The 13,878-nt window shown below is 37.8% G+C and overlaps 1 protein-coding gene across 1 annotated transcript; it reads right to left on the reverse strand.

Moving 5' to 3' along the window:
• Positions 1-9,114: 9,114 nt before the first annotated feature.
• On the reverse strand, positions 9,115-12,544 carry dad1 (defender against cell death 1). Its single transcript, XM_044033088.1, has 3 exons — positions 12,230-12,544; positions 10,198-10,372; positions 9,115-9,342 (listed from the first exon to the last, which is right to left on the reverse strand). Exons 1-2 carry the CDS (start codon positions 12,438-12,440, stop codon positions 10,242-10,244), a joined length of 342 nt encoding a protein of 113 aa, XP_043889023.1. The 5' UTR covers positions 12,441-12,544; the 3' UTR covers positions 9,115-9,342; positions 10,198-10,241.
• Between the last annotated feature and the right edge of the window lie 1,334 nt (positions 12,545-13,878).

Raw genomic sequence — 13,878 nt, forward strand, 5'->3', positions numbered from 1 at the left:
CCAATTTAAACAAATGCTTCACCATCTACAAGTGATGTGATGTGATTTAAACTTAAAACCTGTCCATTCCAATACTTTGTTTCGGAGGAAGATACATGCATATCACGACAGGCCGAGTCACAAAATCAGATGGATCCTTGTCTGATTTTGGAAACTGCACAGCCATGGTATGCCACTCAGTCAGGATCCGTGGCCAGATTTCCTCACACACAGAGAAGAAGGGGAAGGACGAAATGCCTTACCATGTTACGAGTCGACTCAATTTACCTTGTTCTCTGTTGTGTGAAGAAGACCCAGCTCATAAAATCTTGACTGACTTAAAAATTGAGCAATTAAATAACTCAAACATCGATGCTGTTGGGTCATGCAGAGAGCTTGCGATCTTTTGCATGGTTTCCCAAACATTTAGAGGTCAGGTTACTGGCCCCAAAAATGTCAAATTCAATGATTTTTTGTCTTAAACTGATGAACCATTTGGGTAAATTAGATCAAGCATTTAAAAGGTGTTTACATTGTTAGTAATCCAATGACACTTCTTACCCAACACATGAAGAAGCAGTGAATCAGGATACGGCTACCTTTAGCAGATGCAACAGCAGCAGTGGGTGGTGGAAGGCTGCAGGAAGAAAAAAATTGATATGGAGACAAGTTGGAGGAATCATTTAATGCATAGCTCAACAAGAGTTAAAGCGGATAAAAACTTTAGGGCAAGTCTACAAAAATCAGAGGAGGAACTTTGCCAACACATCTAAGAGATAGCAGTTTCTCATGCAACCAACCAAGACATTGGGATTAAGCATCTTCCTAATGACTCTACAAGCTGCCTAAATTGTGAAATTTGAAATAAAATCATGGGTAATAACGGACTACAGACACTTGTTCGCTGAAATAGCTAGTGTATGTGAGGTTTTAACCCTATGCTCTATCAAAAATCCCACTTCGGTCAAGCCATAAAGTCCTATCATTTCAACCAGCTGCCAGCTTCACAAATAAGAGGCAAAACGACCACTTACATGATCACTATTAACCACAAAGCTCCAGACACTAAGTCAATCCAAGAAACAAATCAAATAACGAAAATTAAATTAAAAAGCTGCAGCTGCTCACTCCTGCTACAAGAGGGTACTTGCACAAAAGTCTTCAACATTAAACCAAATTCTGTCTGATTTCTGTCGGAATTAAGCCCACAGAATAAAAGTTTTATTTCAAGCCATCATATCGGAAGATAAAATCGCATTGATCGTATGGCGCAACCTTGACTTAAATAATCCGAGTTGTCTCTCTGCTAGGTTTGTGTCCTCCTAAAGAAAAGAAACGCGCTCTAATCCTGCAACCTACGATCTAATTTTTGAAAGAAACTATGCAGGATAGCCCTGCATCCCTAAGGCGAGTAACGCATAGTTTTGCAGGGGAAGATAAAAATCCCCTGCTGGGAGGCCTCCCGACATGACGCACAAAAAGACTATGAACACAAAAAGGTTCAACTTCTTTAGAGGGAAATAAACTTGGCAGAGTGAGACAAGTCAGCATTAATATTGAATTCGATTTCAGTTAGCGACTACAAAGGCTGATGGCAGTGCGTAAAGTTTAAGACTTAAATGTGCCAACAAATGCCAGATTTAAAGTATATCATAACATTATCCATGGGCTGAATAACACCTACAATCTAATGTGACTACACTTGCATATAAATCAAAAGTTTAGCTTCATAATCAAATCAGGAACTGGTTATCTTATCAAAGCAATTACCAGTTGAGAAGGAAGACCTGGTCTAGCTCATCATAATCAATTACTAAATTTTTACAGCACTTTGAAAGAACTTAAGCTACAGTAAACGTTGATGCATTTACTACATGATTCATCAGCTTCCACGTTTGTCAACAGTCCAAGTGGCAACTATGATAACAGATTCAAGACCAAAATCTCATTTTTAAATTAAAGCCATTTCAAAATGAGGTACCAGAATTTCCTGCAGAAATCAGACGCCTCAAGACTAATCAACTTTAAAATCTTGGCATGCGTCAGTGTGTAAATAAAGGCGTTTGCACTCAGTAATGCAAAACAAAAAAACTTGATTATTGTAATGCCATTGTGTCAGGCATTGTAAATGTTTAGATGCAAATTAACTTTAAAAATTGAGTGGACACGATTTACCCACAAAGATCATGTGGCAAAGGCCTTTAATACTTACCTGAAAGCTAAAAATGTTACCTGTTTTTTAAAGAATTTGAATTAGCTTGTTGTCTAATTGGTGTGCATCTTGCCAGTCTTGCAGCATAAATTTTGTTCACCTTTCTGGTGCAGTAAAGTCAATTGGAGTGTTAGTCTTGGTCTAAATTTTGTTCACCTTTCTGGTGCAGTAAAGTCAATTGGAGTGTTAGTCTTGGTCCAAAGGTCAGATTAACGTCAGTCCAAGTCAGTCATCACACACACACACACTCAACCAGGAAAACTTAGTAGGAAAAACAGATCAGAAATGATAGACTGGCATGAACACCAAGACCAAGTACAGTCATGACACAGTGGCCATGAAAAATCAAGATTGAGGTCAGAGCAGGTATAGTAATGGCACGGCGGCCAAGTGAAATTTCACCTTAACTAAAACGCGATCTAATTAAGATGGACATGCAGTGATGTCGGTGCTCCTCTTGACTGATGCTAGAAGAAAAGTACAGGTTAGTTTACTTACTGTGCATGGACGCAGAAGGCACCCATGTTTGTCTATGTAAAATGGCTATACGCGCAAGGCCAGACGTACAATAACACAAGTAGGTCACAAAGGCGCGGGCACAGTTAGCAATCATGGCCTACTTGCATTAAGGGACGTATAGCAATAAAAAGGCAATGGCACGGCTGCCATCCAAAGCCAGGTACTATGTTTGTAGATCACCAGGATCTATTTTAACGTTCTAGGGCTAACAATAGATTAATGGCCACGATGGAAAAGAGAAAAAAAGAAAAGGCACGGCGGCCAAGAAGTCTAAGCCTTGTGACAGAGTGTACAAAGCACAACATTAATTTTATTCCTACCATCTAGCTTTAACTGTACACCAACATCCATTTAAACCTCATTTAAGATCTGGTCCTCCAACATCACTAGTGCTAAAGAAAACAGTTCAAGTTGATATTTTTTTCCTTTTAGAAGTGAGGAAAGGCACGACGGCCAGGACAGATCGACACGGCAGCCGGAAGAGCGATGGCCCGCGGCCTGCGTACCAGTTGGAAAGAAAAAGTGGTTAAGGTCACAGTGGCAAGGCAAGAAAACGCCTCCATAGAGAGCCGTGTTCTTACCTTTGCATGTAAACTCTAAGTGTAATTAGGTAGTTAACTGTGGGCAGCTAGACTAGCAAGTCAGTTGCCGACACCTAAGTACCTTCACTTTCAAAAAAACACAACACACAAGGTTTTTTTTGTTTATTCCCCTACTCTGCAAACCCTAGCACACACGGAGGCCAAGACAGTAGCCCCCAGAGAAGAAATAAAAAAATATGGACTCACCCTTTGTAGACGGACCTAAAAAGGAAACGTTAGTGCATTATAACTTATCAAGCATCTAAGCCCTTCAAGACACCATATCTACTTTAATGTGAACTGCTGAACATAATCATATTCTCAGACCATCTTAACTATTTAATCCAGGCATCTCAGTCACACACAACCTATTCATTCAGAGAGAGAATTTCAAACACTCCATGAGTCACCTCGTTCTTTCAAATCACTCGCTCAGCAGTTCCACAAAAATATAACCAAGGACCAGATTTACATCTTACAAATTCAGACCACCCAATAAGTGGACAGGAACATAAAAACCAACCTGTGGCAAATGCTCCATGTACAACCCTCAGCTATTTGACAGATGGAAAGCAGGAGAATGGAAAGAACGTGGCCATGTTGGACAATGCAGAGAGATGTAGGCACAGCGGCCAAGAAAGAGTGGGGACACAGCGGTCACCCAGAATTGAATCATGACACCTACTATTTGACAGTCTTCATGAAGATCAATCTGTGGGGAAAAAAACAAAAACAAAAAAATGTCTGAGTCCAGTCTCCAGCCTTGACAATGTTCAAGTTAATACCATTACAGGTGTAAAATAACTAGGTACGGTGTACTAAAATGTGTTTGGATGAGGTACAAACATGGTTCACCCAGCCTGAGATATAAAAACTCCCTTACAGTGAAAACATTGCTGCCAGCACAAATTCTATTCTAACAGTGAAACAAAGAAATTAACATAATCACAAGTAATGTAGAATAAAGTTGATTAAGATTTAAGGAATGCCTTTTAAGTTCAAGTACAGAAATGTCAGTACCTCATACAGCCACACTATTTAAAAACCCAAAAAAACTTATTATTAATGTGTGTGATTAAATTAATATGATATATTGCCATCAGTTAAATACATTATGAAAATTAGCCGTAACATTTTCAATGATGTAGTAAATTATCTCTAAAGGTTTCACTCACCTTTTTTTGACAGCCTCAGGCTTTTGTATATGACGGGTCCGACCAGGTCTCCGTGAGCAGGAAGCAGGTTGTTCCTTTAAAAAAAAAAAAAAGTTTATATTTTAATGACTGAATAACCCTGAATCTGTTTTCAGGGTTTGTACAGCTTTAAGAGTAAAATTCAAGCACTTTCAAGATAAAATACCAACTTTTTTAAGGACCCCGAAGCTTTAAATAACTCTATATATACACACATGACAAATAATCCTCCCTGTTTACATTCATATATGTTTTACTGTTGCTCTTTTGCAGATATGACAACCCAATTTACATAGCAAGGGAATAATCTTTTATGAATGACAAACACAGGATTTACCAGTAACATTACTTAAGGTTCCACTCCAGTATTAACAGAGCTGTGTTACTGTTCAAGTGTAAGGGTAGATCACGCTAAATACTTGACACCTGTAGAGGATGTTTTTTTTTTTCTGATTTTTTTTTTTTAAAACAAAAAACTGCATACATATTTTCTGAATGTGTTCCAGTAAAGTGAAATAGAAATAATTATCCTCTATTGTCATTATAGCATTGCTAAAACAACAAATCTAATGGTGGCCCAAGACTTCCGCACAGTACTGTAAAATATAAAAATGTAATATTACAACTAAAAGTAGCTATAGTTGTAATAATATAATGTAATAATATAGTCCACCTGAAATGGACTATATGCAACAATGAAACGGTATTTACTGCAACTGCACTTCAAGTTATTTCGAAAAGAAAAGAAACAACAAAAACAGATGATGGAAAGATTACTACACTAATGGAAGGAGAAGAAATGATAACAGAATATATTATTGTTTAAGTTATTTTATTTCAAATGAATTCAAATGTTAATATTTATGTCCAGTTTAGTTCAAAATAGTTTCTGTAATGAAAAGTAGCACATACAGAGAGGTGCGGTTTATCCTTTTGGCCACAAGATGGAGTATCAACTAAAGTGAGCACCGCTCGGGAGTAAACAGGCAAGCACGCGTGTATGAGAACAGTTTCCTCCCGGTTCCATAGCGATAGCAGTGCACCAGATAACTTTATATTATATTTTTTTCAGCGTGAGAAATACAATGTGTGGCGGGAGTGCGTGACAAAAGATCGAAAAGCGCGACTGCCATACTCAGTGCGTGAGACTTGAGAGCCCTACGTTAGGATGAAGTAACCCCCGAGCTAACGCTATCTAGCCAACAACATGCATTTGATGCAATGACTGAACGAGAACTAGCTGACCAGCTAATTGCTAACGGTTTAGCATATTATATCTTTGTATCGACAAGTCAATAACACACAGCTCGGAATTTATTGTAACTTAAAAAGAGCGGCGAAGTGGTTCGGCGAAGAAAAATATTACGCCTTAATTTTATTTTAATTTCCATAAAACAATTTTTTCATCATGAAACTGGTTAATATATTGTAAATCCAGCATTTTCCAGCACAATGCACAATTTTCAAGCAAACTTTAAAAACACTATATTTAATATGAAGCATTTTCCAGACTTTCAAGGCTCTGTAGAACCCTAGTTTTTAAACATTTAACAAAAGAAACAAACAAGTCTTTCCAGTGAAAAACTCAATAGTAATGACCATGAGTGGAACAGTGAGTTAGCTTAGCACAGCAGCAATTTTAACTTGTTTTTAGTCTTGTTTTGTCTATTTTGATAATGGATTGTTTTTTTAATTTTGTTAAATGTGAATATTTCCTCATTTCTTTGCTTTATTTAAGCAATCACTGAGCCAGGGCTTTATTTGAGCATATCACTCACCATTCTGGACGGGCCACCAATCTGGACCAGGTCGAACACGCCATCTTGGAGCACCTTGCTACGACCACCTTTTCGGCGTCTGACGTCACGCCGCGGTAGTTTTCTTTTTTTATTACTCTTCTCTTTTTAAAGTTCCCTGTTCTTTTTTGAGGTTTTTGGGCGGTTGGTGCATTACCGCAACAAGTTCCCTCCTCCCTGAACGGTTTCAGTAGTTACGCAGCAACACTTTTTCGCGTCTTTTTTTTTTCGTTCCACCGCTCGTGCAGCTTCTCTTCAAAGTAACATCACGGAACTGTTGGCTGGATGAAGATTAAATAAGAAGAGGAGGAGGAAGCAATCAGCCGTCATCAGCTGATTGAAAAACACCTGCGTGAAGACGAGCAGGTGTGCGGTGTCACCTATCAATCAGTCTCCTCTGCATGCTGCTTCTTCTTCTTCTTCTTGTTTTCTGAGGTTTTATGGCGGTTGGCAAACAACGATTTGGTGCATTACCGCCACCATGTGGTATGGAGTGTAGATAGAAATGTTGGTGTAACTGAACCATTACTTAAAAGTAAAAATAATAAAATAAATAATAATTATATCTATCTATCTATATATACAGCTATACATACTACACAACACAAAAAACAACAACCTATATATGCATACATTTACATACACACACATCCTATATCCTCCCAATCAACTTTGTGGTTTAAGAAACTGAAGGAATATCTTGTAACATGATGAATGGATTCCTCCTGCCCACAGTGATCACATCTGTCTGTATTGTATTTATTGATGAGAAATAACGTGTTGTTCAATCCTGTATGGCCATATCTGATCCTCGATATTATATTTTCCTCTTTCCTGCTCCTTTCCGTGTGCCTAGCCACTCCCATTTTGCTTTGGATACTGTAAAACCATCTAACATTCCTCTCCTCCTCCCATTGTTTTTGCCATCTCTCCTTTAGTTTTTGTTTAATGATGCTGTTCATTTATTATATATTATTATGTCCTGTTGCTTCTTTTGTGTGCTATTTCATTCCCTTTAACCCCAATGTGTGCTTGTATCCATAAACATATTACTGTGAGTCCCATCATCTGAATTCTACGGTGGCCTGGAAGTGTTCTTACGGTCCCAGACCACGTGACCAACGTGCAATGCATTCTGGGGCTGCTGTGCATAGGAGGATTATGAGCTTTTAAGTTTTCCTTTGTCAAAAATGTCATGGAGCACAAGTTAATAATAAATTTAACATTTGATGAACGCAATTTCAACTGTAGACACATCGTGTAGTTGTATGTGAATAGTTGGTTGTGCCGGATGCTGTGCGTCCTGTTTCCAGTTGGTGGGGCCCGGCCGCGATATCCTCCTGGCGCCTGCAATGTTGTGTATTGCTGAACTGCACGTGAACTCCACACGCATGTGCTTGTATAGCGCACGCTTTAGGTTCGGCAGTGGGGCCAGAAGTTCAGGGACCCAGAGCGCTTCTCATTGGTTGATTTGAAGCAAGGGCAGAACTGGTTGCTTCAGGACTGCTTTGAGAGTACAAATTGGGTCATTTTTAAAGCTGCTGCTATAAGGGATGGCTGTACTGTGGATTTGGAGGAATATGCTTCCAGTGTAACGGGCTACATCAGTACATGTGAGGAAAACATTGTACCCACAAAACGTTGCAGGACTTACCCAAACCAAAAGCCCGAGATTAACCATGAAGTTCGGACCATGCTACGTGCTCGCTCTGCTGCATTTGGATGTAGGATGGATGATGGCTAGTTGCTGAAGACGACCATGTTGCAGAAAACGGTACATTTTTTACAACAATGCAGAATGGTGGCAGAAAATACTAAAAAAAAAAAAACTTTGCCAATCCTTGTCCGATCTGAACCACACCTGCTAGGACTGATGATAGTCCTTCCCTGAAGCCACCTATGTGAAAATATTCAATTTTAAAAACAGGTGCCCCCTGGTGACAGAATTGCACTTACACAGGAAGTGCCCTCTAACTTTGCGCAGGGACGCCGCTGAAAATAACTAGGACTGAAAATAACCAGTAAGCCCCCAGGACAGATGTGGCCAACCACATCATTTTATGTGGCTGCGAGTGCTTAATTGATATTAAATAAAAGTTGCCTTATAATAAATCTATGTTGCTTTAAATAGTGCATTGACTATAAACTACATTTTCACAATGCATGGCAATTATGTTATTATCCGCGAAATGACGGCATCCCGCCAATGGATCGCAGTGTTTACATTAGTGTTTAATTACAACTACAAGTGAGATTAAGCAGATTGAGAAATATCCACAAATGATCCTTAAATGTTCAGGAGGTAAAGATTGATGCAGATAAAAAACTGTTTCATGAAAAATGGAAAGGCAAAATATGTTTGTGCTTTAAGAAAAAAACAGTATTTTTTTTTTTACAATCTACCTTTACACCACATACAAATATTTAATTTTTTGGTCATTTATTTTTAGACAATATTTTAATCAGATATATCTGTATCTATATAGCCCAAAGTTTTTCAACACGAGGTTATGTTTGAGCAAGCATCAAAGTGGAACACAATTTAAAATTTTTAAATAATAAACTTATATCTATAAAATCTATTTATTTCAGGATTAATTTTAATAAAAAACTATAGTCTTTTTTCTTATGGAAAAGCTGAACTACAGATTTCTAACAGAAAGACAAAAACAAGCCAAATTAAAACAGGTTTTTTAATAAATTTTTGTTTTGGCCCGTGACCACTCCAAATTTAGTAAAATTGGTGATAGATTTGAGTTTAACACCCCTGTTATAGAGAAACAGCTCTGTCTTCTTTATAGAAAAAGCTTTTCAGTATTAATAAGATTAAGACATTTCAGCTTCATTTTTTTTATTTCTTTGCCTCAGTGCAAAAAGGGAATGATTTACAAATTTTACATTAAAAAAAGAGAAAGAAATCAACCAGTTTATCAGTATGAAAATTGTACTGCATCGCATGTGTCAAGATACAACTAACTCAGAGTTGACAGTGGGATCGTGGCACAAGATCAGACGCAGCATCATGTCTTGATGGGGAGTTTTCATGACTTCTTTGTCGGGATCTTTGAAAGAAATAAAAATAATAATGAAAAAAGAAGAGGCGGTAAGGTTAGTGACATCGAGGTTATGAAACAGGAAACAAGAAAACAGAGTACGACCTTTCCCCGTCTGCTAGTCTAAAAATGTAATAACGTTGTTTTCAAGCAACGCAAAAGTAATATGTGGTATCATGTGGATCTCCCTAGAGGAAGTAAGCTTGAAGTCTTCCTTATCAAATGTACTATCAAGAGCTGATGGGCTGAGATTTAAGCCAAGACTTTAGAAGGACAGTTAATGTTACTGAGAGAACCCATAGGACAAGGGTATGTGTCTTATTTCATGAGAATATATCTGTGTAAAAGGCCATTTACTGTCCTCTGACAGCTCTTTTACACTGGCAGGGCTCCATGCCTGTTCCAGTTCCCAAACCTAATTTTGAACTGTCTGGAATGTTCAAATCAAAAACAAACAAAAAAACCTGAAAGCCCTGACATCATCAGTGGATGTGTCATGCGTCATATTCTGGGCTGTAAAGACGAGAGGAAAGTAGAGGAAGTATGGAGATTTGTTTACTTCTGCCTAATGTGGAGTACCATCCTCCCAATTTGGTTCCTCTTAAACTGATGCGGATGCGGGCTGGTTCACCAGAAAGCACCATGGTTCTGTAACCTCAGAACCATGGTGCTGGCACTAGAACCAGAACCAGAACTGTGTCTGTCTGAAAGCACTACGAGAGACTGTGCTGTGTGCTATACCCACTCACATCCCTGCAGACTCTAATATTCAAAGATTCTGACTGTACTTAACAACAATTAGGCATTTCAAGACTATAACATTATTAACCTCTAAAATGATAAATGTATGTGTGAAATATACACCTTCTAAGAGGAGGGGGCACTGTCCCTTTGGGTCCATGTCTGCTTCAGCCAATGAAGTTAATCACAACCAGGTGGAGGACAATGTGGGCAAAGAGGAAGTCAGCAAAGGCTCTCTCTGGAGAGATGGACAGGAACTCTCCTTTGTTCTGTGGGTTGATCTGGATACGAAGACACACTGGAAGAAAAAAATATATATATTATATTATATCATAATATTATATTAATAATATTGCTTAACAACTAGAAGAGAGATGCAGGCCAGCAAATAATAACACACTGATGGCTGTAAAAGAAGACCTGATAACATCCTTGTATGTATTTTTTTTGTTCCCCCCAATGTGTTTTAATAACTCTTTCAGGCCTTTTCTTTTTCTGGAATTGCATTTAGTTTGACTGAAATTAATTCTTGCAGACACTGTTAATTGCAACGCATTGCACTTTATTAGGCCACTGGAGCACATTGTACCGCTGTACATCTTTATTTTATGCAAAACACATAAAACCATTTTGTTTTTGTTTTGCTACCCTTTAAAATGTTTAATATTATTGCTACACAACATTGAAACCTGTAGTGCTCCTGCATAATAAATCTTCTTACTCAACAAATGTAACAAAACAAATGTTGTGCACTAGTGTAGTATAATGTTTTATTGTCTTACTAATAGATGTGTCACATGATTCTTTTGGTCAAACCTTTATCTAGTGAGTGGGAACATTTTTGGTTGCAGGCACCCCAGAGGAACTTCAAAATAAATGACTTAAAGCAGACATTATTTAGTTACTCCTGAGATTTTAATGATTTTCAATAGACAAAATTTGAATATTTGTCTATCTGTCTGTCTATCTACTCATACCCAAGTACTATAAAATACTTTTGCTGTGTAAGAGAAATCCAGGGTCAAAGTTCACTTTTCACAAAAAAGTTGAATATTTGTCTTTGAAGTGGTATAAAATCCATAATTTTTATGTATAGTTTATGATTTGAGTTTTATTTGATATGGGCAAAAAGTCGAATCGAATTGGAATGCCAGGAAAGATGCAGGCACCCCGTTGAGGAACTTCAAAATGAACTGAAATGACTTTGATGATCAATCGTAAAATTTTAACAATATTCCCCATTCACAATTATCCCGATAATGAAGAATTCACCACAACTTATGTATTATGTGAGCTATGTATCACAAGATGTGTTAATAGGTCCAGTGGCATACACAGACATTTGGAAAGGCAGGGGCAATAATTAAAAGGGCATCTAGTGGGAAACATGAAATGGGCACTTTCTACGACCAAGATGGGGATTTTCTATAAAGCATTAAATATCATTTCCTCTGAGGAAACCCTTTGGGAAACTGTCATGTAGGGGCAGTAGGGAACTTAGTAATGGCACCCTCTTTGATTGGAAGAACACCCATGGGAAACAAAGCTGTAAGGGCATTTTCTACACTAGAAAGGAACTCCATTAGAAACAATTTTTGAAATGTATATTTTTCTTTAGAGGTCACAAATGAATGGCAACCAGTAGGGCCTCTAGGGCCCCCTTTACACCTAGCATTAGAATGCATTTCCTGTGATCACATAGTGCTTCTCCACATGCATTTACACCTGGTATTAACATACGTCCCCCTCCCAAAAATTTTTTTGCAGATCAGATACCAATCTGTCCTAGGGTGTATTTACAATATGATACAACTTTATCATGTTGTAGTTTGGTTTTGAGTTTTACTGTCAGGCTTTTGAATGCCAGGTGTAAAAGGGGACCTGGAGGCATTTCGACCATTAGGGCACCAGGGGAGCGCCAATGATGAGGTCCCATTCCTCGTGATGTTTAAGTATTGCATTATATATTGTAAACTGGGCGACATCAAGGTGCGTTTTACAAACTTCCACCAAATCATAGAAGCTGTTAGCTCGGTTAGCTTAACTCGGCTAACCTGTGTCTGCTGCTGCACACACATTGGTGCACTGTCAAAGAATAAACCTTTTTATTGAAAAACAAACAAACATATATATGTATATATATATATATAATTACCTGCGAGAATGAAAGCGCCCACACATGAGATGAAGCCCGACAAAAAGCTGTTGAAGGGGAAGGTACCAACGAGCAGACAGTAGAGGAACTGCAACGCTCCTGTCAACAGAATATACAGCAGATACGCGTCTACCACTTTGAGCTTGTTGGGCGTGGTGGAGGTGTACTCCTCTAGAAACCGGGAGATAACCGATATCACCGAATTCGACATGGTTTCACCGTGTATTTTATGTTTGAGGTGTCGGTAAGCGGAGTTAGCACCGGTCCTCTTGCTTGGCTCAAAGAGTGACGTGTCCTCACCAACCGGAAGCAGCCTCCGTGTTACACGAAATACATTCCGAATAGGAATATTGTTACCTTTTTTGTACCCATCTTTGACTTATTCATTTATTTTTTATTTAAACTATATTTTTGTAATGATTGATTATATACTGCCTGTGTATTTCGAGGTACTGTTTTTCATCAGTGTATACCTTGTTGGTTCTATATATTATACTTGTTCAATAAAAATATAGATCTAAAGTTATATAAATAGTAATGTAGTTTTCTTCTCCTCTCTTTCTTTTATCACAGTGATGTACACGCAGTTGTCTGCTCCGTGGGTACTTCTTCTACTGTGTTGTGATTAAATAATGTATAAAATTGAAATAGGCTGAAAAATGTAGGATATTGCAACTGTAGATAATTGTTAGAAAAAAATAATAATCGTCATCATTATCATAACAATAAATAAAACACGGAATTTGCAACTTATATAAACGTTCAGAATGATGAATTAATTGAATAAATTGTCTCAAAATTGCAAATTGGTTTGCCGTGTGTCTATTCCTCATTCATTTCCCCACTTACATTATTCTGTAAACTCACCCAATCATATTTTGTACATGCAGATGACTTGTGCATAGAAACTGCATGTATATTCAATAATAATTCTTAATGTATGTCATTTTATGCAAAAAAACTCTTTAACTTTTTTACTGAGTAAAATAAAGATACATAACTATAATTATAAGAACGAATATTTTTGAGTAGAGTCAACTTTTGAAAGAAATCAACTTGTATCAATTGAGTTAATTTAATTTTTAGTAAAAATGCCGGTAGTTTGAATAAAGGCGACACCGTTCACCCAAAGTCCTTGTAACAGAAAAAGATGCAACACTCGGCCTTTTTCTAAGAGGGACCGGGAATGTCTCGTCTATTATTTATCAGAGCCTCGTGAGCCATGTGACTTTTCGTTAAGTTTCTTTAATTTTTTTATTTAAATACATAAACACATGCTCACAGCAGCAGTACAGCAAAAACAATACTCCATGTCAGTAAAAATAAAGCGTATTTATTTGAACATCATGAACTACATTGGAAGCCGGGTGACGCGTTTGCGTGATGATGACGATGCATCTTTGCCATACACGATCTTTGTGTTTGATCAGCTGACTTCGGAATTTTCGAGTTACAAAACATTGGAGCAGCACACGGTGACTTTACTTCATATACTGAGAGAAACGCGTTGTCTGCGTGGATGTAAATAACGGATTATGACAAAGAATGGATCCTGTTACAGCTCCGATACAGAACGACATTGAGACAGAGTAAGTATCTGCTGCTGCTCTCTGTGTGTGTTTGTGTTCGACAAATGCTAACTACTTTGT

Source organism: Solea senegalensis, linkage group LG1 (assembly GCF_019176455.1).
Source record: "Solea senegalensis isolate Sse05_10M linkage group LG1, IFAPA_SoseM_1, whole genome shotgun sequence".
NCBI classification, from domain to species: domain Eukaryota; kingdom Metazoa; phylum Chordata; class Actinopteri; order Pleuronectiformes; family Soleidae; genus Solea; species Solea senegalensis.

Bases quoted from the DNA above. Each gene is read 5' to 3' on its own strand.
- dad1 (XM_044033088.1), bottom strand. From the start codon at position 12,440: ATGTCGAATTCGGTGATATCGGTTATCTCCCGGTTTCTAGAGGAGTAC. The intron at 10,373-12,229 runs GTAATTATATAT...TTTTTCTTCCAG, and splicing joins GGGCGCTTTCATTCTCGCAG to TGTGTCTTCGTATCCAGATC.